General features: G+C 64.9%; 2 protein-coding genes across 2 annotated transcripts; one reads left to right on the top strand and one right to left on the bottom strand.

Annotated features, from left to right (window-relative positions):
• Positions 1-3,114: 3,114 nt before the first annotated feature.
• Positions 3,115-11,485, top strand: NOSIP (nitric oxide synthase interacting protein). The gene is made up of 9 exons (XM_032768579.2): positions 3,115-3,372; positions 8,040-8,124; positions 8,366-8,471; positions 8,738-8,819; positions 9,143-9,284; positions 10,002-10,108; positions 10,396-10,583; positions 10,979-11,087; positions 11,207-11,485. The coding sequence occupies exons 2-9, from the start codon at positions 8,055-8,057 to the stop codon at positions 11,276-11,278; spliced, it is 876 nt and encodes a 291-aa protein (XP_032624470.1). The 5' UTR covers positions 3,115-3,372; positions 8,040-8,054; the 3' UTR covers positions 11,279-11,485.
• Positions 11,486-13,521: 2,036 nt separating this feature from the next.
• Positions 13,522-16,580, bottom strand: RCN3 (reticulocalbin 3). The gene is made up of 6 exons (XM_032768578.2): positions 16,363-16,580; positions 15,764-15,957; positions 14,848-15,020; positions 14,447-14,507; positions 14,149-14,348; positions 13,522-14,063 (listed from the first exon to the last, which is right to left on the bottom strand). Exons 1-6 carry the CDS (start codon positions 16,578-16,580, stop codon positions 13,956-13,958), a joined length of 954 nt encoding a protein of 317 aa, XP_032624469.1. The 3' UTR covers positions 13,522-13,955.
• Positions 16,581-23,213: the final 6,633 nt, after the last annotated feature.

Below are 23,213 nucleotides of genomic sequence, written 5' to 3'. Positions count from 1 at the left end.
TGGGGGTGGGGGGCTTCCCGCAGTCCCCGCTGCAGAAGGGACAGTCCAGGGCTGCCTTGGGCAGGACCCGCACTCTGGGGCCAAGCCGTGTTGTCCTGCCGTGTCTAAATAAAGGGCTGAACGACCCCACGCCGCGGGAACGACGGCGCTGTTTGGACCGCAGGGACCCCGCGGCTGGTGCGACTCGGCGAATCAGGCGTTAACGGATGGAGACGTGATTCATGCCCTAGTCGACAGTGGGTGCTTTCCGAAAACACGTGGCCCGTCGACGAGAGCTTGAGATCTGTGTTTGCCGACGATCCCGGGGGATTACAGTAAACGGCGCCTATGGACAATGTCGCCGCGCGTGCGGCCGTACATGCGTACCGCGGTGATTTTGGTTGGCAATCAAGTTTGCACCCGATCTCAGATTTACACGGCCCACGGATGGGGCGAAAAACTGCCTAACTTTGCTAGATCAGGCCTTACAGGCATCGTCATGGAAGTGGGCGTTGTTCCCCTGGGGCCGCAGGAGTCGAGGCCCTTTTTGCTTACACCTTACCTGTGATCTGACTCACGGCCCATCTCTCATTGGGGGTGGGGCTGGGAGCTACGCGCCTGGGTTCTTTCCTGGCTCTGGAGGAGTGGGTCTAGTGTTGAGCAGGGGGGGCTAGGAGCCAGACCCTGGGTTCTCCTCCCGTCTGGAGGGAGGTGGTCTATGGTGTAGAGCGGGGGGGCAGAGCCAGGACTCTGGGTCTCTCCAGGGCTCTGGGAGGGGAGTGGGGTCTAGTGGTTAGGAGCTGGAGGTGGGGGTGGTGAGGCAAGGACATCTGGGTTCTCCTCCCTGCTCTGGAGGGGATGGGATCTGGGGTCCCAATTATGCACGCACTCCCTAATGGGTTGGGAGAGGGGGATTCAGGAGATCCTGAGTTGCTCCCTCTCCAGGATGTGGGACCCCCAATAAAGCCCCCCACACACACACTTACCTTTTCTCTGAGTGGTGCGTGGGGTGCTGCCTGTGGGGGGGGGCTGGCAAAGTGTGAGACGAAAGCCTGGCCCAGCAGGAGTAGGACAGGCGACCTCCACATGGCGGGAGGGGACTGCAATGGGGCACGTCAGTGGTGGGGACAGCCAGCCCAGCATCCCTTGGTGCCCTTTTCCATCACCCTGGAGTTGGGCACCCCCACACATGATCTGCAATTGGTACCAGGCTGACACCACCAAATCCCCATTGTGTTACCCAAATCCCCCTGCTCCGGGGCAGTGACCCATCCCCCAATTCACACCACTCTCACCCCATCCCACAATTCCTCCAGCACCCCCAATAACCCCTTCCTGATGCCCATCTCCCGACTCCTCTTAGCACCCAAATCATCCCTCATGCAATCGCATCTCTCTTGCACGCCGAAATTACCCCCTCCAGAACCCCCATCTCTTCAGCCCCAATCCAGCACCTTCCTGAATCCCACTCCTGATCCTCTCTAGCACCCAATCCATCTTCCAACCTCCTCCTCCAGCACCCCCAAATCCACCCCCTGTAACCCCATCCCGAGCACCTCTCAAATTCACCGCACCTCGATTACTAACACCTCAAAAACCACCCCCCATACTTCTTTGACCCCAACACCTCCAAACACGCTCCACCCCCTGTCCCGGCCCAACCCTCCATGGTCGCCTCTGCCCCAGCCGCACCACCAAGGGGAGTGCCCGGAGTTCACATTCCGGTTACCCACCTCTGCCAGGCCCCCCCAGCCTCCTCCCGGCGCCCAGAACCCACGGAAGTTTCCAGGGCGAAGAGGCGAGCCGCGACTCACCTGCCGCGCCCGTTCCGGGAAGGGGGGGCCGATCAGAAGCGGGGTGGGGGGCTCTGCCGTAACCCCGGCCCCTGGGACCGGTCCAGGTGTGTCGGCGAGGAGGGCGGCGTCCGGCGTGATCTCAGAGGAGCGCTGTCGAGGGGCAGCCCCAACGCTCGAGGTTCCTGTGACCCGGACGCTGGGGTCCTGTTTGTGACAGAGACAGCCCAGTGAGGGGGGGGAGGTCCAAACGGTCACATGGGCATGAGGAGGGGCCAGGTGGCAGCCTTGGACAGCTGAGCCAGTGCTGCGGGCGGGGCCGGAATCCAGCGCAGTCCTGGGGCAGGTGCAGGCGTGCCAGTGTGTGAGGGGATCTCAGGGTGCAGGTGCCAGGAGTGGCCGTGGGGAGGATCCAGTGGGGAGGTAGGTGTTCGGGGGTGTTGTAGGGGTGGAACCTGGAGGAAAGATGCTGAGGTGGGTGAGGGGATCCCGCGGGAGGAGGGCTGAGGCTGTCGGGGAGGGATGGGACTAGGGAGTCTGCATGGGGCAGTGCTGTGGAGGGATGATCGTGGGGGCAATCCAGGGGGGGCTGAATGGGGGGATGGGTTGGGAAATGTGCTGGTGGGGACGGAGTCGGGGAGCAGGCGAGTGGGGACCCTGCGGGCAGGCGCAGGACAACAGGTGAGGGGCTTGTACCTGTTGCCACCTGTTGCATCCTTCACCCCACTCCACAGGGCGGGCATTGCCTAACGCCACGTGGGAGACCCTCGCCGCCCCCTCCACAGGGACTTTTCCAGGGTAAGAAGCCTGTTTGTGAGGAATGAAGTGGCTTGGAGATGCGGCCGGGACTCTGGGGCAAGGAGGTAAGATGGGGCCTGGGAGCCAGGACTGTGGGTTTCTCTCCCGGCCTGAAGGGAGTATGGGGTGGGCTGGCCTTAGAGCTGGAGGGGCTGAGATCCAGGACTCCTGGGTTCTCTCTCCGGCTTGGGAGGGAAGTGGGGTCTTGGTCGGGCAGAGGGTGGGAAGGGCTGGGAGCCGAGGACTCCTGGGTCTCTCCCCGCCCTGGGTGAGGGATTGTGTAGGCTGGTGGTGCGGACCACGGGGCAAGGGCTGGGGCTCGAGTCTGCTTGGTGTTCTCTCCTCGCGGCTTTCGGTGGGGGTGAGTGGGGCTGGGTCGGAGCTATGAGGGGATGGGTGGTTGAGTCCATGGACTTCTGTGGTTCTCTCCCCGGCTCTGGGTGGGTTTTGCTGTGGGTCGGATTCAGGAGGGTAGGGAGTGTGTACCCGCCTCTCTGGGGTGGGGGTGGGGGGGCTTCCCGCAGTCCCCAGCTGCAGAGGGACAGTCCCAGGGGCTGCCTGGAGCAGGACCCGTGGGGCCAGCCGTGTTGTCCTGCCCGTGTCTAAATAGGGCGAACGACGCACCCCGGGGAACGACGGGCCCGTTGGCCTGACAGGGACCCCGCGGCTGGTGCGGGACTCGGCGAATCAGGCGTTAACGGATGGAAACGTGATTGATGCCAGTCGACGTGGGCTTTCCGAAAACAGGGCCCGTCGGACGAGCTTGAGATCTGTGTTTGCCGAGATCCCCGGGGGGATACAGGTAACGGCGCCTATGGAGCAATCGTCGCCGGCTGTGCGGCCGCTCACATGCTACCGGGTGACATTTTGGTTGGCAATCAAAGTTAGACCGATCTCAGATTTACCACGGCCCACGGGATGGGGCTGAAAAACTGCCTAACTGCTAGATCAGAGCCTGTAAACAGGGCATCGTCATGGAGTGGGCGTGTTTCCCCTGGGGGCCTGCAGGAGTCAGGCCCTTTGCTATTTAACACCTTTACCGATGACCTGACGTCACTGGCCCCCCAGGATTGGGCTGTCCCCCAGCTTTGCAGTGGTCTCCAGAGGGCCGTGTTGAGTGTGCTGGACTGCCGGGGGGGCGGGGGGGATCCCACGCTTCTGCCAGACTCAGCCCTGTGGCTTCACCGCCTCCTGAGACTGGAGCTCTGGGCCTGCAGCCCCTGCTGCGTCCCACTGTGAGTTTCGCTCAGCAAGTCCCCCAAATCTCTGAAGGAGACTTGGCCAGTGTGTGCAGTGGCGCTCGCCGTCAGAACAGTCGGGTTGTTTTGGAGGCAGGAGCATCCCTCTCCGCAGATATGGGGCCTAAGGCCCACACAGTTGGGCACCATCCACACCTGTGTCTAAGCAGACAGCCCTCTTCCACCCACTAGGCACCAGTGCAGCACATGGGAGAAACTGAGGCACAGACAGGCCTCATCAAAAAAATTACAAAATGTTCCCACTTTGTCACACCTGAAAGAAGACACAAAACTGTGGCTGATAAAGTTTGCAGATGACCCAAAAATTGGGGGTGTGATTAATAACCTGGGGGACAGGTCAGGGATACAAAGTAATCTGGATTGGCTGGGTAAGCTGGGTGTAGGCAAACACACTGGGGTTGTGGGAGCAGAGAGTGCCTGCCGCACAGACAGGCTGTGGGACGAACGCGGAAAAGGTTTGTGGGGAGAGATGTGACAAAGTGGGAAATTCCGTAATGGTTGGTGTGACTATTGTGGGTGCCTCAGTTTCCCTGTGTGCTACGTGTTTGACTAGGTGGAGGGAAAAAGGTTGTTCCATCTCTGTAGAGCCCCAGAGGACCAAGTGTGATTTTCTGGCTGCCTGAGCCCCACGCCCATGGATTACCCCAAAGACAGTGCCTGGCCACATGGTGCCTACCATCCCAGAGTCACTCCTGACTAATCAGGAGGTGCCTTGCTACCTTTCGAGGGGTATCTCCCCCAGGGGTCCCATCTAGGGGGACTCGCTGTGGGAAGCTTGTGGCGGGATGCAGGGGAGGCCTGCAGGCTCTGAGGTCCGGTCTCAGGAGGCTGGGAAGCCATGGGGCTCACCCCAAGTCGAGAGCGCAACACACGAGGAGGATTGGCATGTGGAAGGGGCTCCGCCCAGGCCTGTGACTCCGTGACCGGTGGCAGCAAGGGGACGATTGGCGAGTGCGCCCGGTGGGCAGTTGGCTGCAGAAGGCACCAGCGGGGTGTTGCGGTGGTAAAGCAAGGGAAGAAGGAACCAGCGAGGAAGTGACGTGTAGCCATCTCCCTGTAGAGGACCCTGCCTGCCTGTGCAGGGGGAGGGGGTTAGGCCTTGGGAAGCTCGCATGAATTAAAGTTGGAGGCATAGAGGGGTAAGAGGACACACCGAGGAGTGAGTGGGGAGAGGGCACCTGAAAAATTGGTGTGAATGATCAGCTTCCTGCTGAGGTGCTGATGGGGAACGATTGTCAAGGTGGCACCCGGAGCCAGAGCCACCCTCCCTACCCTACCTCTGAGCATACAGCCCAGCAGAGGGCTCAGGACCTTCCGACTGGGAGGAAGTGAGTTACCTGGGGACAGGGCTCGACGCTTTGTCCCGAGGTGGGGAAACCGAGGCACGGCCAATGAGGGCTGCCAGCGAGCTGGGCCAGGTTCTGCTCCCCACCCCAGCAGCTGACTTCCAGACTGAGCTGCAGAAGGATCCCTCCTGAGAGAAGCTGAGGACCTTTGCTGGCCACGGCGTTGCAGGACCCCTTGGGGGAAGATTCCTGTGTCAGAAATGGGCTTCCCTGGGGAGATCGGGGGGCAGCTGGTGGTCTTCCAGAAGCACCGGCACAGGCTACTGTACCTGACCAGCGATGATCCTCTCTCAGGACACCCAGACAGAGGTTGCTGTAGAATTTTTCCTGGCCCGGAGCCTTTGATGCCATCTGGCAGCACTGCAGGTCCTGCGACTCCTGCCAGAGGGTGGGGAAGGCCCGGGACAAGGGTTAAGCAGCCTTGAGGACCTTGCCCATCACAGAGGAACCTTTTCAGATGGTGGCCATGAACATTGCTTGCTAGCATATATATACCTGTCCCTGGAAATTTCCACTACATGCAACCGACGAAGTGGGTATTCACCCACGAAAGCTCATGCTCCAAAACGTCTGTTAGTCTATAAGGTGCCACAGGATTCTCTGCTGCTTTTACGTGAACATAGTGGGGCCCCTCAGCGAGGCCACCCAGTCAGGGAAGAAATGCATCATGGTGGGGGTAGATTTCGCTACCCACTACGTACAGGTGGTGGCCTTGTCCTCTATTGAGGCAGACACCATGGCGGACGTGCTGCTGACCATTTTCAGCAGAGTGGGGTTCCCCAAGGAGATCCTTACAGACCTGGGGTCCAATTTCATGTCAGCCCCGCTCCAGGGCTCTGGGAGAAGTGTGGGGTCTGGTACACCTGGGCCTCAGCGTATCCCCCTCTGTCCAACGGGCTGGGAGGTTTTTTGGGACCTTAAAGATGATGCTGAGGAATTGTATGAACCAGCACCTGGACAAGTATCTACCCCACCTGCTGTTCACGTACTGGGAAGTGCCCCAGGAATCCACAGGGTTCTCCTCTTTCGAGTTGCTCTTTGGAAGGAGAGCGAGGGGACCCCTGGACTTGGTGAGGGATGAATGGGAGGGGAAAGCCGCTCCTGGTGGAGAATTGGTTGTGGAGTAGGTGCTGGCTTCAGGGGTGATCCAGCTGCCCACCAGCCCCTGGGCCTCTCCTGTGGGGCTGGTCCCCAAGAAAGACGGCGGGGTGGGGTTGAACCAATTCGGTGTGGACTCTTGGAAACTCAGTGCTGTCGCCATGCCTGGGCCGGACGAGATTCTAGACAGGTGGGGTGGGGTGGGGGAGAGGGATACCTCACTGCTGTGGATCTCACCCAAGGTTACTGGCGCCTTTGCACCGAGAGGCAGGTTGAAATCTGCCGTCACCACCCAATAGGGGCTGTTTAATTTGTGCCCGGCCCCTCCGGGCTTGGCCGTTCCCGGCCCTGGCCCTGGCACCTCCGGGATTGGCTGTATCAGTTATGAAAGTGAACAAGTGCTTGAGTCCTGGCAGCTCTTTTGTTACAAACTCTGCAGGGCTTTTTGAGTTCCAGGTCCTGCCTTTCGGCCTCGAGGGGGTATCTGCTGCCTTCCGGCGCTGGGTGGATCATTACTGGGCTCTGAAGGAGGCTCTAAGCCAGGGCACGGTTCTGGTAAACTCAGACTTCAATAAGTCCTCCTGGTGTCCCCGACGCCTCAGATCCAGGGCTGATGCTAAGGAGGAGACACCCCGTCATGTACCTGAGCGAGAACCTGCTGCCTCGGGAGCAGAGCTAGGCCACAAGAGAGAAGGGAGACCTGGCCATGGGGTGGGCTCTTAAAAAGCTTCAGCCGGATCTATTTGGGGGGCACTTTACTGCGTACACTGACCACTCGCCCCAACGGGTTGCACCAAATGACGGGGGCTAATGCCAAGCTGCTGAGACGAGTCTGATCCTCCAGGATCGTGAGTTGGAGGCAGGCCATGTGAGTGGATTGGCAGATGCTTTGTCCTGGGGCGGGGAGGGGACTGAGCTTCCTCAGGTCAGCGGCCAAAATGACCCTGCTCCCTTTGGTCTCGAAGGGGGCAGAGTGGTGACGAAGTGGGAATCCTCGTAATGGTTTGTGTGCATGCTGCGTGTGCCTCGGTTTCCCCTGTGCGCTGCGTGTTTGACTAGGTGTGGGGAGAAGGTTTGAGCTCTGCAGAGGATCAGGTCTGATTGACCCCAGCTGTCCGGGCCCCACCCCCATGGAGAACCAGGAAGACGAGGCCTGGACATTTGGTGGCTAGCAGCTAAGGAGCCAGGCGTTGGTTCCAGACAGTTAAACTGGCTGAGATTCCCTTCAGACTAAGCTGGGGGTGCGTTACTCTCCAGGGGTCCCGTTCAGGTGGACTCACTGGGGGAAGCTCCTGGCATGCTGCAGGCTCCCCACGCGGTGCAGTGCCCGAAACGGCTAATGCAATCCTGGGGTGTGTAAACGGGCATCTCGAGACAGGGCCCTGGGGCCCCCACCTCACGGGGGAGGTGGGGTGATGAGCTGCCCAGGGCTCAGCACAGGATACAAGTGTCAGCCAGAGTCCAGGAGCTTGTGGGTATTTAGCGTCATGAGAAGGGGAAGGGGGAACTGGGTCCCTCTCTAGGTACCAAGGGGCTCACCCCTCAGCCCGGGTGCTGCTGGGGGTCGGACGAGGTGACCACAGCAGACCCAGGGGGGTTCCTGGAAGGTTTGTCCCTTGGGGGACTGATCACAGCTGCATCTCCCGTCGGGTTTGGCAATCGGAGCGGGCCTGGGGGGTCCCCCTTTCCTGGCGGATGGTGGAGGGGCTGTTCCCCAGGAGACTGGATCAGTGCGGCCTCGGGACTCAACTGACTTCCTCCCCCAGGGACGCTGAGCCAGGATGACGCGTCACGGCAAGAACTGCACGGCTGGCGCCGTGTACACCTACCACGAGAAAAAGAAGGACACGGGTGAGATTCCACCTGCTGTGGGAAAGGGGCATTGGCCGAGCTGGGGTGCGGGTGGGGGACCAGGGCTGGGCTGGCAGGGGGCTACGGGTTGGGAGTGAGGGGCACCAGCAGGGCCGGGGGGAGCCCAGGGCTGGGCTAGCAGGGCTGCGGGTTGGGAGTGAGGGGCACCGGCAGGGCTGGGGGTGGGGGGAGATCAGCTTCCATCCCTGTGCCCTGACCTTCTTCGCCCCCCACTTCCCAGCCGCCTCCGGTTACGGGACCCAGAACGTCCGTCTGAGCCGAGATGCCGTCAAGGACTTTGACTGCTGCTGCCTGTCCCTGCAGCCCTGCAAGGACCCGGTGGTCACGTATGTATTGGGGTGCTAGAGACACCCTAAAAGGAGACCCCGTCCATGTGGGGGTCCTGGCAGCTGCATAGAGAGACACCCTAAAAGGAGAAATGGCCCTTCTGGGTCCTGGCAGCCACGTATTATTCAACCCCCCAATGGTGCTTTAAAGCCGCCCAGCCACATGGCCCCCGAGCCGGCGCGTCCCGGTCTGCAGGCGGGTAAGTGGGGGGGCGGTGGGGGGGGGCTGCGTCTGAGCCCCCCGCCCCTATTTCTCCCCCCACCAGGCCCGACGGGTACCTGTATGAGAAGGAGGCCATCCTGGAGTACATCCTGCACCAGAAGAAGGAGATCGCCCGGCAGATGAAGGTAATGGCCCTACGGGGTCCCTGCTGCTCCCCTTGGGGGCTGTGGGGCAGGAGGGGCCTCGCTAGAGCTGGGGGCGGGGGGGGCAAGGCTGGGAGGTCGTAATTCGTCTTCTGGTCCCCTGACTGGGCGATTCCTCCTCTGGGCTCAGTATGGGGGTGCCTGGCCCCCCAGTGGCTGGTCTGGGTACATGGTTCTGAGCCGAGGAACTGCAGGGGGCAGGTGTGAGGCCCATCACTGACAGCCTGTGGGGGGGGTGGGGCAGGGTGTTGGGGTGACGGGGGGGCTGTCCCTGCAGCAACCCCCCATCCCCCCCTGTGCTGCAGGCCTACGAGAAGCAGAAGAAGGAGAAGCGGACGGAGCTGGAGGAGCTGAGCCGGGCGGCTGAGGATGCCAAGGTGAAGGGCTTCCTCGCCAAGGAGATGAGCATCGTCAGCAAACCCCTCAATCCCTTTGACCACAAGTCAGGTACGGGGCTGCGGGTCTGGAGTGAGGGGCACTGGTGCGGCCTGGGGGGCAGAGCTGGGCTGGCAGGGGCTGCGGGTTGGGAGTGAGGGACACCGGCAGAGCTAAGGGTCGAGGAGCAGTGCTGGGCTGGCGGGGACTGCAGGTCGGGAGTTAGGGGTACTGGCAGGGCTGGGGGGGGCAGGGCTGGACTAGCATGGGCTGTGGGTCGGGAGTGAGGGGCACTGGCAGAGCAGGGGGGCAGGGCTGGACTAGCAGGGGCTGCGGGTCGGGAGTGAGGGGCACAGGCAGAGCAGGGGGGCAGGGCTGGACTAGCAGGGGCTGCGGGTCGGGAGTGAGGGGCACAGGCAGAGCAGGGGGGCAGGGCTGGACTAGCAGGGGCTGCGGGTCGGGAGTGAGGGGCACTGGCAGAGCAGGGGGGCAAGGCTGGACTACCAGGGGCTGCGGGTCAGGAGTGAGGGGCACTGGCAGAGCAGGGGATCAGAGCTGGGCTAGCAGGGGCTGTGAGTCAAGAGTGAGGGGCACTGGCAGAGCTGGGGGGGTCAGGGCTGGGCTAGCAGGGACTGCGGGTCAGGAGTGAGGGGCACTGGCAGAGCAGGGGGGCAAGGCTGGACTACCAGGGGCTGCGGGTCAGGAATGAGGGGCACTGGCAGAGCAGGGGGGCAAGGCTGGACTAGCAGGGGCTGTGGGTCGGGAGTGAGGGGCACCGCTGTGTTTCAGGGGACCCCCAGCCCGGCCCGAGCAGCGCGGAGGAGGCCAAGCAGCTGCCCAGCTTCTGGATCCCGTCACTGACCCCCGAGGCCAAGGCCAGCGTGGTGCGGAAGCCGGTGAGTGCCCTGGGGTCCGTCCCCCCCGCCACACACACACACTGAAGCTCTCCCAAAGCATCCTGGGAGGAGCTGAAGCTTCCCCCCATATAGCATTCCCCCCCCCACCCCTGGCACTTCTACATGGGCTGTCACCTGCCTGTGAGATCCCCAGCGCGGGGCAAGGGGCCGAGGCAACTCCTGACAAGTTACCTCCCCCTTCTAACCACTAGCCCCCACTCCCCTCTCAGACCTGGGGGAGAGCCCAGGCATCCTGGGTCCCAGCCCCCATCTCTCCCCCCCTGCAGGACCGGTGTGTGTACTGCCCCATGAGCGGGCGACCCCTCAAGCTGCAGGACCTGACCCCCGTGCGCTTCACCCTGCTGGACCCGGCCGTGGATCGCGTTGGGCTCATCAACCGGCAGGACCGATATGTCTGCGCCGTCACCCGTGACATGCTGGGCAACTCAGTGCCCTGTGCCGTGCTGCGCCCCTCGTGAGTCGGGCTGCGGGTCAGGAGTGAGGGGCACCAGCAGAGCTGGGGGGAGCCCAGGGCCAGGCTAGAAGGGGTTGGGGGTGAGGGGCATCAGCAGGGCTGGGCGAGCAGGGGCTGCGGGTCGGGGGTGAAGGGCACTGGCAGGGCTGGGCTGGGCTAGAAGGGGCTGCAGGTCAGGAATGAGGGGCACCGGCAGGGCTAAGGGAGCAGGGGGCTGTGGGTCAGGCATGAGGGGCACTGGCAGGGCTGGGGGAGCAGGGAGCTGTGGGTCGGGGGTGAGGGGCACCGCTGGCACCGGGGAGTCTAGACTCACCCTTATTGGCTGGGCAGTTGGCTAATACCAGGCAGGTGGGCCTGGGCTCTCTGCCCCCCCCATAGCCGTTCTCGCCCCCCAGGGGCGCCGTGGTCACCCTGGAGTGTGTGGAGCGGCTGCTGAAGAAGGACATGGTGGACCCGGTGAATGGGGAGAAGCTGCGGGAGGACGACATCATCGTGCTGCAACGGGTGAGCAGGGGCGGGGCCCCCCACCAGCAGTGTGGGGGAGGGGTGGGGTGTGTTAGGGGGACAGTGTCAGGGCAGCCCCCCTAATCTCCACCCCCCTCCTCCCCTCAACTGTCTTCCAGGGCGGCACAGGCTTCGCGGGATCCGGGGTGTGTCTGGAAGCCAAGAAGTCCCGCCCTGTCATGCAGGCCTAGCCCCGCCCCTTCATTCCAGAGGGCGGAGCTTGTGCCACGCGGGGGGTGTGTGTGTGTGTCATTTTAACCCCAGAGACCCCAGCGCCACCACCTGCCCTCCTGAGCAGGGAAACTGAGGCAGGTGCTGGGTCAGCGCCGGCTGGGGGTGGCCCCCTCTGCCTCCGCCCTGCTTGTTGTGTATCTGTTAATAAAGCCGTGTCCCCCCCATAGCGCCTGTGGGTCTGATCGCTGTCATGTCCCCCCTTCTCCAAACTGAGCTCACGCCGCCCTCCCTCTGGGCCTCCCACCCTCCGGCACCCGCCCCTGCAGCCTCCGACTCGCTCCACAGCCTGGTCCCCGTCGGGCAGTAACCCGCCCCGGCCAGGAGCTCTGCGCGTGCGGCGCCGCAGAATCCCGCAGGAGTAGATAGACCCCCCGGCCTCGCCTCTGGGAACCCTGCCTGACTGCTCGGTACTGCCCCAGCTCCCAAGTTTGCCCCTTTTGAAAGACAGGCACCGCGCTGGCCCGGCCCCGGGCTGCCGGGACTCTCCTGTCAGCTGTGTTTGCCGTTATCATCGCCAGTGGCTCCAAGGTTCTTCTGCCCCCGGCTCCGAGACTTGAATTCATCGCGATTGGCCAGATCTCGGGGACCCCTCCCGAGCTGCGTCCCGTCCCGTCCCGTCCCCTCTGGCCTGGGGTAACAGCACTAGGTGTCCGGTCGTGTTATTTTTTGGGAGAAGCCGGGAGCGAAGCCGGCAGGGAGCAGCGCCACCTTCCCATCCTCAGCGCGGCCGACCCAGCCCGTCCTCGAGCGTGTTTGAGGAGCCCCTGCTGGTCTCTGCTTCCTCACTGGTGGGAACTTGGCTTTCCCGGTTCAGTCCCTACCCGCTCGCGCTAGTCCCATGGCCGCCTCCCCTGTCTGGATCCCCCCCTGGGGTTTGGGGCGCCGAGGAGCTCCTTGGGCCGTCACGTCAGCCTCCCGTGGCTCGTCGCAGCCTCCCTCCGCGTGAGGCTACCACGGCATCGAGCCTCCCCTATTAGTCCTTCGGCTCCTTTTCGCTCTCACCATAGGACCGTGTCATCGTGTCCTGCCGACCATGTTCCCGATTGCAGCTAATTCATCCCCCCACCCCCCCATCCCAGGGCGGCTCGGCCCAGCAGCCCCTGGGATCCGCCCGTGGGCAACCCAGACCCGGGCTGGGCTGCGCCGCGGCTCAGGGCCGGAGTCGCTTTCCGGTGGTGCCTGCCTGAGTCTGCAGGCAGCCTGCACCATAAGCTGGTGCCGCTGCGAGCAAAGCGCGCACGGTTTTGGTTTGCATTTCACGGGAGGGGATGTATTCCTGGGCGGATTCGCTGCTACTGCCCCTGCGCTGAGTTCCCATGGCTGGAGAACTGCGTCCAGCGTTGGTCACTGGCGTCTGGAAAGGACGTGGCGAGAGCAGAAGGCTCCAGGGGAAGACCCCACCCCAAGCCGAGCGCTGTTTCTGATTGGAGCTGGGGCAATATCCTTTTCTGGCCCTATAGCCCCAGGCAGGGGCAAGAGGGGGCGGGGGGCAGGAACTGCAGGTTGTCAGGGGAAACCCCCCCTCCCCACTCCCGAGCAGTGCCAGGCACCAGCTTGTTATACGAACGCAGTCCCAGGAGATGGCAAAGCAGCACCCTGGCCTTGGGGCGGGCACAGAGCTAGGCCAGGCTGAGAGCAGGGGCTGTTTTGGCCGAGGCAGAGAGGGTGTCTGGCTGGCTGGGGGGAGTGGGGCCCCGTGCCCCAAGCCTGTGGTCTCCGTGGGCAATTCACTCCAGAGTGGCTGGGCTGGCTACTGGGCCAGAGCCAGTGCAGGCCACAGAGCAAACCCGCCAACAGCTGCCCCCGGCTCCCACCCACGCCAGCCCATGGCCCCCTGCCCAGCCCTGGGGCCCCACCGCACACAGCAGAGGCCCTGGGGGGGGGGGGTCAGCAGAGGGAGAACCAGCTCACAGCATGGAAATGGCCCTGTGCCCCCTCCCCATCCTGGGGCCACTGCCCCCTGAGGGGAACAGTCCTGTGGCCTGTTCCCACCCCCCTAAGCCAGCCAGTCCCTGCCCCCCAACACAGCACACCCAGCCTGCCAGAGGTGGGGGGGACCCTGTTTATTGCAGCGTGTGCGTGTACAGCTCTGGGACACCCCTCCCCTCCAGCAGCAGCGATTTCCCCCCATCCCTGCACCCCCCGCCCACTCGCTGGCAGCTAACGCCTGCTGCAGAAAGGGGGCCTGGGGGAGCCCGGCTGTGGGAGTGAGGGACAGGGCCTGGAAACCTTGGTCTCAGCTGGGGGTGGGAGGGATTTGTGTGTGTCCAGCCCCCCCCCCCGCGTCTTAATACTATTGCTTTTTGCAGTGCAGGTGGGGCGGGGGGGGGTCTCTTCTGCCAGCAGCTCACAGGTAAACTGAGGCACGGGGCAGGGAATGGTCTCCCTGGGCATGCGGAGCTGGGGATGGAACCCAGGAGTGCTGCCCCTCCCCCGTTCTAACCCCCACACCCCACTCCCCTCCCAGAGTGGGGGGGGGCAGAGAACCCAGGAGTCCTGGCTCCTGGCCCCTTGCCCCTAGTCCGTGCCCTACCACACCTCCCAATCCGTACAGGCCCCCAATAAATAAGTCCCCTCCCCCCTGGGTCCGTGTAGTGGCATTGTGGGGGGCAGGGGGGCCCAGGCCCCCCCCGGTCACAGCTCATCGTGTTTGCGGGTCAGATCCTCCCCGTAGTTGGTGGCCTGGCTGCCCACGAACATGTTCCAGTTGTCGAGAATCTCCTGCTTCGTCAGCCGCTGGTCCTGTGGGGGCAGAGCCGGTTACCGTGGGGGGGTGTCCTGGCTCCCCCCTCCCCTCCGGTCAGCCCAGCCCTCTCCCGCCACTCACCTTGTCCTTGTCGGACTCGTACAGCAGGTGCTTGGCCTCCACCTCGGGGTGGTCGTAGTCCTGGGGCAGGATCCAGTGGCCGATCTCAGCCCGGTCCAGCCGCCCATCCCGGTCCAGGTCCCGGAAATCCAGGAACTGCTGCCGCTCGCTCTGCACCCACTCGGGCTCTGGCTCGCCGCTCTCAGGGGTGTACATGTCGCCTGGGGGGGGTCGCGGAGAGGTTCAGGGTCTGGAACCGCCCCCCCCAGGCCAGGCTCCTGCTGACTCCAACCCTCCCCCCAGGGACCCCCCCACTCACCGATGTACTCGTCCACCTGCACGTAGCCGTCCCCGTTCTTGTCAATGTCTTCAATCGTTTCCTGGGGGGGCAGGAGTTAGGTGCTGCTGAGCATCATGGGAACAGCTGTGGAAACACTGACCCCCCCCCCCCACTTCCCACAGCCTCAGCTTCCCCTGGGGCTGAGGGGCTCTTGGCCAGAGACAGGAACTGGGGGATGGGGGTGCAGTGAATGCATCCAGGGGAACCCCGGAGTCCTGGTCGCAGCCCCCTCCTTCTAACCACTAGACCCCCCCCCCCCCAGAGCCAGTGGAGAGAAACCCAGGAGTCCTGGCTCCTAGCCCCTCTCCCACTGCTCTAACCACCAGCCCCCACTCCCATCCCAGAACTGGGGAGGGAACCCAGGCGTCCGGGCCCCTCACCGTGACGACGATGTCCTTCATGTAGTCGAACTCCTCGGGGTGCAGGAAGGCGGTGAACTCCTCCCGCGTGGCGACCATGTCCCCGTCCCTGTCGGCCGCCTTGAACCGCCGCTCGTCCCGCGCCAGCATCTTGCGGTAGGACTGTTTGTCCTCCAGGTCTCCGAACTCCTCCCCTGGGGGCGCGGAGCTGTGAGCCCCCAGCCTGGGGATGGAACCCAGGAGTCCTGGTGCCCAGCCCAGCCCCCCCGCCATATCAAGCGGGTTATTCCCTCGCTAGCCACACACTGGTGACAGACACACCACCCACCTGCTCAGGGGAGTTGGGGGGGCGGTTCTCTCTCTCAGGGCTGCCCTATCCTGCCCCATAGCAGGGCCTGGCCCCCTCCACCCTGCCTCTCCCACCCACCCCCCAGCATAACAGCCTGCTCACCACCACCACCCCCGACCCCACCTTACTGCCACCCTGACACCTCAGTAGCTACCCCTCCCTATGGCCGGGCATCCCACCTTCCATCTCAGCCCCCACTTCCCCCCCCCCAGGGCCAGGGATAGAACCCAGGAGTCCTGGCGCCCAGCCCCCCTCCCCTCTCTAACCACCAGCCCCCACTCCCCTCCCAGGGCCAGGGATAGAACCCAGGAGTCCAGGCTCCCAGCCCGCACACACCTGCTCTAACCACCAGCCCCCACTTCCCTCCCAGAGCCAGGGAGAGAACCCAGGAGTCCTAGCGCCCAGCCCCCTCTGCTCTAACCCACCAGCCTCATCTCCCCTCCCAGGGCCAGGGATAGAACCCAGGAGTCCTGGCTCCCAGCCCCCATGCTCCTCCCAGGGCCAGGGAGGGAACCCGGGCAGCCATGGGGGGCTGGGTCTCACGCAGCCGGAGAAGGACCCTGGGGGGCAGGGAGGGCTCCCCCTCACCCTCGTAGTAGCCGTAGGTGGCGTTCTTGAACTCAGGCCAGGCGATGCGCCCGTCGCCGTCCCGGTCGTAGTCCCGCCAGTTCTTCTGCACGTTCTCGAAGATGTACCGGTTCTGGGTGTGCTTGATCCAGTCCTTCAGCTCGCCCTGGGTCACGAAGCCGTCCCTGTCCCGGTCGATCCGATCCACGATCTTCCTGCCGGGGTCAGGGGGAGAAGTCAGGGGGCGCTGGACGCCTGGGTCCCACCCTCGGCCCCTCGACAGAGAATGGATGGAGGGATCCCACAAAAACAGGGAGAGAACCCAGGAGTCCTGGGTTCTCTCCCTGGCTCTGAGAGGGGAGTGGGGCCAAGTGGTTGGAGCAGGAGGGTTGGAGTTGGGAGCCAGGACTCCTGGGTTCTTTCCCTGGCTCTGAGAGGGGAGGGGGGGCTAGTGGTTAGAGTAGGGGGCTGGAGCCAGGACTCCTGGGTTCGCTCCTGGCTCTGGGTGGGGAGTGGGGGCTAGTGGTTAGAGCAGGGGGGGCTGGGAGCCAGGACTCCTGGGTTCTCCCCCAGCTCTGGGAGTGGGGGTAGGACCCGGACTCCGGGGTTCCCTGGCTCACCCCAGGCGCTCCCGGCTCTCCTCGGGCGTGAGCTGGTCGAAAGTCTTGGCCTGTTCCTTGCCCAGGAAGGCCTCGTGGTCGTACTGGAAGCCCTGGCGGTCGTCGTGTGGGTGGTCACTCAGCTCCTGCCCGTGGTGCACCCGGTCCCGCTTCTCGGGGGGCGGCTTGGCCAGCCCCAGGCCCAGACACAGCACCAGCAGCCCCCGGCTCCGCAGCATCCTCAGCCTGCCGCAGCCCTGGGGGGGGGCAGGCAGGGGCTGGGGCTGCGGTGGCCGTGGGGGTGGGGCCCCCCTGCCACGTGCCCTAGGGCCAGTCTGGCACCCGCAGCACCCTCCTGCCCCAGTTCCCACCAGCCTGCCCCATGGCCCCTCCCCCACAGCCCCTTGCCACCCTGCCCCATAGCTGCTCCCCCACTGACACCTGCCCCAGTTCCCACCAGTCTGCCCCATGGCCCCTCCCCCACTGATGCCCCACAGCCCCTTGCCACGCTGCCCCATAGCCCCATCTCCACTGACACCTGCTCCACAGCCCCTCGCCACCCTCTCCCACTGACGCCTGCTCCACAGCCCCTTGCCAGCCTGCCCCATAGCGCCTCTCCACTGATGCCTGCCCCACAGCCCCTCGCCACCCTGCCCCATAGCCGCTCCCCCACTGACGCCTGCCCCACAGCCCCTCGCCACCCTGCCCCATAGCGCCTCTCCACTGATGTCTGCCCCACAGCCGCTCGCCACCCTGCCCCATAGCGCCTCCCCACTGATGCCTGCCCCACAGCCCCTCACCACCCTGCCCATAGCTCCTCCTCCACTGAAACCTGCCCCTACTTCCCACCAGCCTGCCCCGTAGCTGCTCCCCAACTGACACCTACCCCTACTTCCCACCAGCCAGCCCCATAGAACCCCACTGACTCCTGCCTCACAGCTCTCCCACTGCCCCCCCCATTCCACAGTGCCGGGGGGGGGGGGGGGAATCCTCTTATGGGAAATCAAGAGGCTGGGACTCTATTGACATGGGGGATATGCCAACCTATCCGCAGGGGGTCCCCCAGGACCCAGCCCCCCATACCTCACCTAGCTGCAGGGAGGTCCCCCAGACTCAGCCCCCTCACACCTCACTCAGCTGCAGGGGGGTCCCCCAGACTCAGCCCCCCCACATCTCGCCCAGCTGCAGGGGGGTCCCCCAGACTCAGCCCCCCCACACCTCTCCCAGCTGCAGGGGGGGCCCCCAGACTCAGCCCCCCCACACCTCGCCCAGCTGCAGGGGGGGCCCCCAGGACCCAGCCCCCCCACACCTCGCCCAGCTGCAGGGGGTTCCCCCAGACTCAGCCTCCCCACACCTCGCCCACTGCAGAGGGTCCCCCAGGACCCAAACCCTCCTACATCTCGCCCACTGCAGGGGGGTCCCCCAGCCCCAGCTCCCCCACCTTATTCAGCTGCAGAGGGGTCCCCCAGACTCAGCCCCCCCACACCTCGCCCAGCTGCAGGGGGGGTCCCCAGGACCCAGCCCCCCCACACCTCGCCCAGCTGCAGGGGGTTCCCCCAGACTCAGCCCCCCCACGCCTCACCCAGCTGCAGGGGGGTCCCCCAGACTCAGCCCCCCCATACCTCGCCCAGCTGCAGGGGTTTCCCCCAGACTCAGTCCCCCCACGCCTCGCCCAGCTGCAGGGGGGTCCCCCAGGCTCAGCCCCCCCATACCTCGCCCAGCTTCACGCCGCGCCTGGCTCCCGTTTTCGATGGAGGGGGACCCGGCTCCCCCCAACCCTTGAAACTCGCCCTCACAGGGCCACGCCCCCGGCCCGGTGCGACCAATCGAAGGTCGGTATCGCCAAGAGGAGGGGGCGAGGCCGCTCGCTGATTGGCTGCTCGGCGCCACGTTGACACAAAGTATCTCCCGCAAGTTTTACTCCCGGCCCGGGAAAAGGGGGANGAGCCAACTCTCCCCCCAGATGCACACACCTGTCCGTGGGCGGCGGGGTCCCACCTGCAGCCCTCACCTGCCTTGTCCCACCACAGAGATACTTGAGTAACACACCGGGGAAACTGAGGCACGTAGTTTTAGAGACAACACTAAGAACAGTCCCACTGTGTCGCTACCTCAACCCCCCACCATCCTCTTGGGGTGGGGCAGGGGGATGGGGAATGGGGCTTGTGGGTTCTGACCCGAGCTGACCAGGCCCCATAGAGTATCCCTATGGCATCACATGGGCCCATCCACACCCCAGAGCTCCCTCCCCTTCCCGGTGGGGCCCCCACTGCTGGGATCCTGGTGCTGAACCGGAGAGGGGGCAGCTGAGCGAAGGTGGGGGGCTCGATCCCCATCTCTCGGGGCTACCTGGGGCAGGAATGTTTCACCCTGGGCTCCGGGGCCGGGCAAGGGAAGGTGGGGCCTGGGCCGAGGTTCACACAAGAACTATGGGGCAGGGAGGGGAACAAGGCAGGGGAGGATTCAGCTCTGCCCCCAGCCTTGGGACAGCCTTAGGGAGGCCCCCATCCATGGGCCAGACCCCCAGGGGTCCCGTTCTTCTGCCAGGGTCAGCCCCACGGCTGCCTGGCCCCCCTGGAGCCTGCAGCCCCCCCGGCTTCCTCCCGCCAGCGATAGACCCCTGTACCCCCTGGGGGGCAGGCCATGGCCGGGCGAGGCTGGTCAGGGGATGTGGCACAGACGCTCCTTGGGTACCAGAGTGAGGAGTTACCCCCTGGCCCGCTCTGGTGCCCCGGAGCCTGGCCCAGCAGTGACCTCCTGGGTCCTGCTCGGTCCCTATCCCAGCTTGGGGGCACCCCCCCCCTTTGCTCGCTGGCTGGTCAGATCCGGCCACCGGCCAGTCTCCTGCAAGGGGGGCCCCCTCCACAGCCGTTAGCTGCCAGGTAGCCAATGTCCAGGTAATTGGGTCTCCAGGACCAGGCCCCAGACACCTGGCGCAGGTCACAGCTGACTCTCTGGGCCTCCTCAGGGAGTAACCAGCCCTGCATCACCCGCAGGGCACAGTGCATCTCCTAGGGGAAACTGAGGCACGCACTGCGTCCCTACAAAATAGTTCCAGAACATTCCTGTCCCATCTTCGCTCTCACTGAAGGAATCTCGGGACTCTCCAAAACCACCCTCAAACCGCTCAGTGCGCCAAGGGCCGGGCGCCCTGGGGCCACGGGGATCTGGGATGATTTCAGCACGTTTCTGGCCCTGGTGACTGCGGAAGAAGCTGCAAAATGTGCCCCCCAGGGCCCCCGAAAGGCTCCCAAAGCAGAAGGTGACTGGGCAGAAGCCCGAATTTCCAAGCTGCCTCTGGGACACTCCTGCTTCAGCATCAACTTCCTGGGCCCCCCAGGCTGCTCCAGCTGCGGATCCCGACAGACGCCGGGTTCCCCTCCCCCGGCCGTCGGTCCGTGCAGCCATCCCCCCCCCTCTACCCCGGCCGTCGGTCCGTGCAGCCATCCCCCACCCCTCTGTCCGTTCAGCCATCCCCCATCCATCTGTCCGTCTGTTCCCCCACCCCTCTGTCCCTCCAGCCCTCTGGGTTGTGCGGAACGTTTCTCCCTTCGCCCGCCAGGGGGCAGCACAGCCCCGGCTTCCCCTGTCCCAGCTGGTGACGTGCCGGGGGTGGGGCTTTGGGGCAGCTGTGGGGCGGGACGCAGGAGCAGAGCTGGGGCCCTGACCCAGCCCCCGGGACCCACTATCCAACTGCTCGGCTGCCCCGTGTGGGGCCCAGAGCCCCCAGGACCAGGGCTGTGCGCAGAGGGGAAACTGAGGCAGGCTGCCTTAGCTCCATGGGCCCAAAGCGCCAAAGGCAGGAACAGGTCCCGGAAACTGCATTAAACAAGGTTCAGGGTTTGGTATCCAGAGACCTCGGCCCACTGCCCGTCACAGCCAAGGAGAGAACCCTGGAGTCTGGGTGCCCAGCCCCCGCCTCGCTCTAACCACTAGACCCCACTTCCCTCCCAGAGCCAGGAGAGAACCCAGGAGTCCGGGTGCCCAGCCCCTGCCCCGCTCTAACCACTGGGACTCCCTCTCATTCCAGAGCCAGGAGAGAACCCCGGAGTCTGGATTCAAGGTCCCACCCCTAATTCATTAGAGCCCACATGCTCTGGGCAGGTGCTAATGAATCTCTGCAGGAAATCAGTGCCCTGACCCACATCTCGCAGCCCTGCCGGTGCCCCTCACTCCCGACCCACAGCCCCTGCTAGTCCATCCCTGGGCTCCCCCTGGCCCTGCCAGTGCCCCTCACTCCTGACCCACAGCCCCCTGCTAGTCCAGGCCTGGGCTCCCCCTGGCCCTGCTGGTGCCCCACACTCCCGACCTGCAGCCCCTGCTAGTCCAGCCCAGCCGGTGCCCCTCACTCCTGACCCACAGCCCCTGCTAGTCCAGCCCTGCTGGTGCCCCTCACTCCTGACCTGCAGCCCCTGCTAGTCCAGCCGCGCCCCCGGCCCTGCCCCCGCCCTGCCAGTGCCCCTCACTCCCGACCCCCGCAGCCCCCTGCCAGCCCAGCCCTGGGTTCCCCCGCCCCCATGTGTCTTCATGACACCGATCCCAGGCTCCCAGCTTGGAGGCTTCTCGCCATCTGGCTGGTCCTGGCCCATGGAAGGGGGGGCACCAGCTGCTCTGCTCCTGCCCAGCCCTCCCCAGCCGGCTCGGAGAGGAGCCTGAGGATCTTCGTCCCCCGCCCAGCTACGAGGCTTGTTCGCCCCCCAGGCATGAGGGGTCCCCTGAGGCCTGTATTTACTGCCTGGGGCATGGGAGGTGTACAGCCCAGAGCTATGGGGCAGGGAGCCCAGAGCTAGGCGAGCAGGGGCTGCAGGTCGGGAGTGAGGGGCACCGGCAGGGCTGGGGGCTGCAGGTCAGGACTGAGGGGCACTGGCAAGGCTGGGGGGCTGCGAGTCGGGAGTGAGGGGCACTGGCAGGGCTGGGGGCTGCGGGTCAGGAGTGAGGGGCACCGGCAGGGCTGTGGGCTGTGGGTCAGGAGTGAGGGGCACCGGCAGCGCTGTGGGCCTGAGGGTTGGGAGTGAGGGGCACCGGCAGGGCTGGGGGGCTGCGGGTTGGGAGTGAGAGGCACCGGTGCAGGCTCTCTCCCCTAATGGCAAATGATTCTGCAGGATGAGGCCAGGTCAGTCCCCCCCACCCCCCGCGCTGACTGAGCAGAAGCCAAACACAAGGTGGCATCAGGCGACTCCCCCCCAGCCCCCTTCTCCCGAACATGTCACTTCGGTGTGAGGTGGCTGAGCGGCCCGGCCCGATCCAGAGCACCAGAGCGGAGCTGCCCCCCCCATCATCCAGGATCCCAGGGGCGCCCGCCATAGTCACAGCCCAGACACCCCTGCCCCCCCAAGCCCTGCTGGTGCCCCTCACTCCCAACCCGCAGCCCCCTGCTAGCCCAGCCCTGGGTTCCCTCCAGCCCTGCCGGTGCCCCTCACTCCCGACCCACAGCCCCCTGCTAGCCCAGCCCTGCTGCCCCCAGCTCTGCTGGTGCCCCTCACTCCCGACCCACAGCCCCCTGCTAGCCCAGCCCTGGGCTCCCCCTGCCCTGCCGGTGCCCCTCACTCCCAACCCGCAACCCCTTTCCTTGGCCACTTGTATTTTCTGATGCCCAGATTTGTCCCAGCTCTGCTATGGGTCAAGCGGAGGGGGAACCGAAGAGGAATAGAACCCAGGCGTCCGGGTGTGTGACCTGCTCCCCTCGGAGCTCTGTGGGGGTTGGGTTTCCCTGTTTTGTAAATCGGGAGCTGCCCCCCTGCCACCTCCAAATCTGGGCCTGGAGGTGGGCTGGATCTGCAGGGGCTGCTGGGAAAATGGATTGATGGGGGGTGTCCGGGCTGGGGAGGGGAGGGGGCGTTTGACACCCCCCCGGGCGCTTTGCACAGTGGCTCGGCAGCCGCAATTAGCCAGATCAGGCTCCTGTCAGGATTTGGTGCTAATCGGATCCGATGGGGTTGGGGTGGGGGCTGTGGGGGGCTCAGGGGAGGCCCCAGTGCTAAGGGGAGGGGCTCCCGGGTGCGAGATGGGGGGTCCCTTACAGGGCAGGGTTCAAGAAGGGGGGTATCTGGCCCCCTCCAATCCCTGTGCCTTTCGTGGGGAGAATGTGAGTAGACGAGGAGGCCAAGGGTGAACCCAGGCGTCCAAGTGGGGTTTTAGGGGGTTCCCTGGAGTGGGTGGGTGGGGGGAGTTATTGGCTGCTCCGTCTTGACCCGGATGCGGCGGCTGGGTGGAGAGGGGGAATTACGGACCCAAACCTGCCCCGCCCCACTGCCCCCCTGCTCTGTCCCATCCTCCACCCTGGCCTGGTCCCTGGCCCGGTGGATGGATGGGCTCTGACAGAGCCCCACTTCCCCTGTGTCCCCCCCACTGCGCACTGCGCTCCCCCCCTTCCCACACCACTAGCTCGCTTTGCATTTTTAATTGACATTGTCTCAGCTACATGGATTTGTACTTAACCTCCTGCCTCCTGGGCCTCCCCCCAGATTCCCACAGCTTCACCCCACAGCTCCCCAGCCTCCTCTAGCCCTGCCCACCACAGCCCCCTTCCCCTCAGCCCCCCCCCCAGCGCTGCTGCCCCAGCTCCCCATAGCTGTGGGGTGTTGGCGCTCAGGGAGCTGAGGGATATGGGGCAGTGCTGGGGGGTTCACAGAGGCGTGTGTTCGGGCTGCCCCATTTCTGAGGGAGGAAGGTGGGGGCTGTGGGATTTCAGGGGGTTTCTTGGGGGGGCTGTGTGTAGTGGGAGGGGATGTCACTTACCCCCTTTTTGAGCCTAGGATGGGGGGGCTCTCAGAGTGAGGTTTGGGGATGGCAGGGGGTGGAGGGCTGCTGGGTTGGGGGGGGCTGACAGAGGGGGGCAGTGGGGGGTTCTGGGAGGGAGTTTGGGGGCATGA

This window comes from Chelonoidis abingdonii, chromosome 11 (genome assembly GCF_003597395.2).
Source record: "Chelonoidis abingdonii isolate Lonesome George chromosome 11, CheloAbing_2.0, whole genome shotgun sequence".
NCBI classification, from domain to species: Eukaryota; Metazoa; Chordata; order Testudines; family Testudinidae; genus Chelonoidis; species Chelonoidis abingdonii.
This window is presented reverse-complemented; position numbering and strand designations above follow the sequence as displayed.

Excerpts from the sequence above, each read along its gene's own strand:
- NOSIP (XM_032768579.2), top strand. The coding sequence starts at position 8,055 with ATGACGCGTCACGGCAAGAACTGCACGGCTGGCGCCGTGTACACCTAC. Across the intron at positions 10,109-10,395 it reads CCAGCGTGGTGCGGAAGCCG|GACCGGTGTGTGTACTGCCC; the intron begins GTGAGTGCCCTG and ends CCCCCCCTGCAG. Across the intron at positions 11,088-11,206 it reads ACATCATCGTGCTGCAACGG|GGCGGCACAGGCTTCGCGGG; the intron begins GTGAGCAGGGGC and ends ACTGTCTTCCAG.
- RCN3 (XM_032768578.2), bottom strand. The coding sequence starts at position 16,580 with ATGCTGCGGAGCCGGGGGCTGCTGGTGCTGTGTCTGGGCCTGGGGCTG. Across the intron at positions 14,349-14,446 it reads GCAGGTGGACGAGTACATCG|GCGACATGTACACCCCTGAG; the intron begins GTGAGTGGGGGG and ends GACCCCCCCCAG. Across the intron at positions 14,064-14,148 it reads ACGAGTCCGACAAGGACAAG|GACCAGCGGCTGACGAAGCA; the intron begins GTGAGTGGCGGG and ends CTGCCCCCACAG.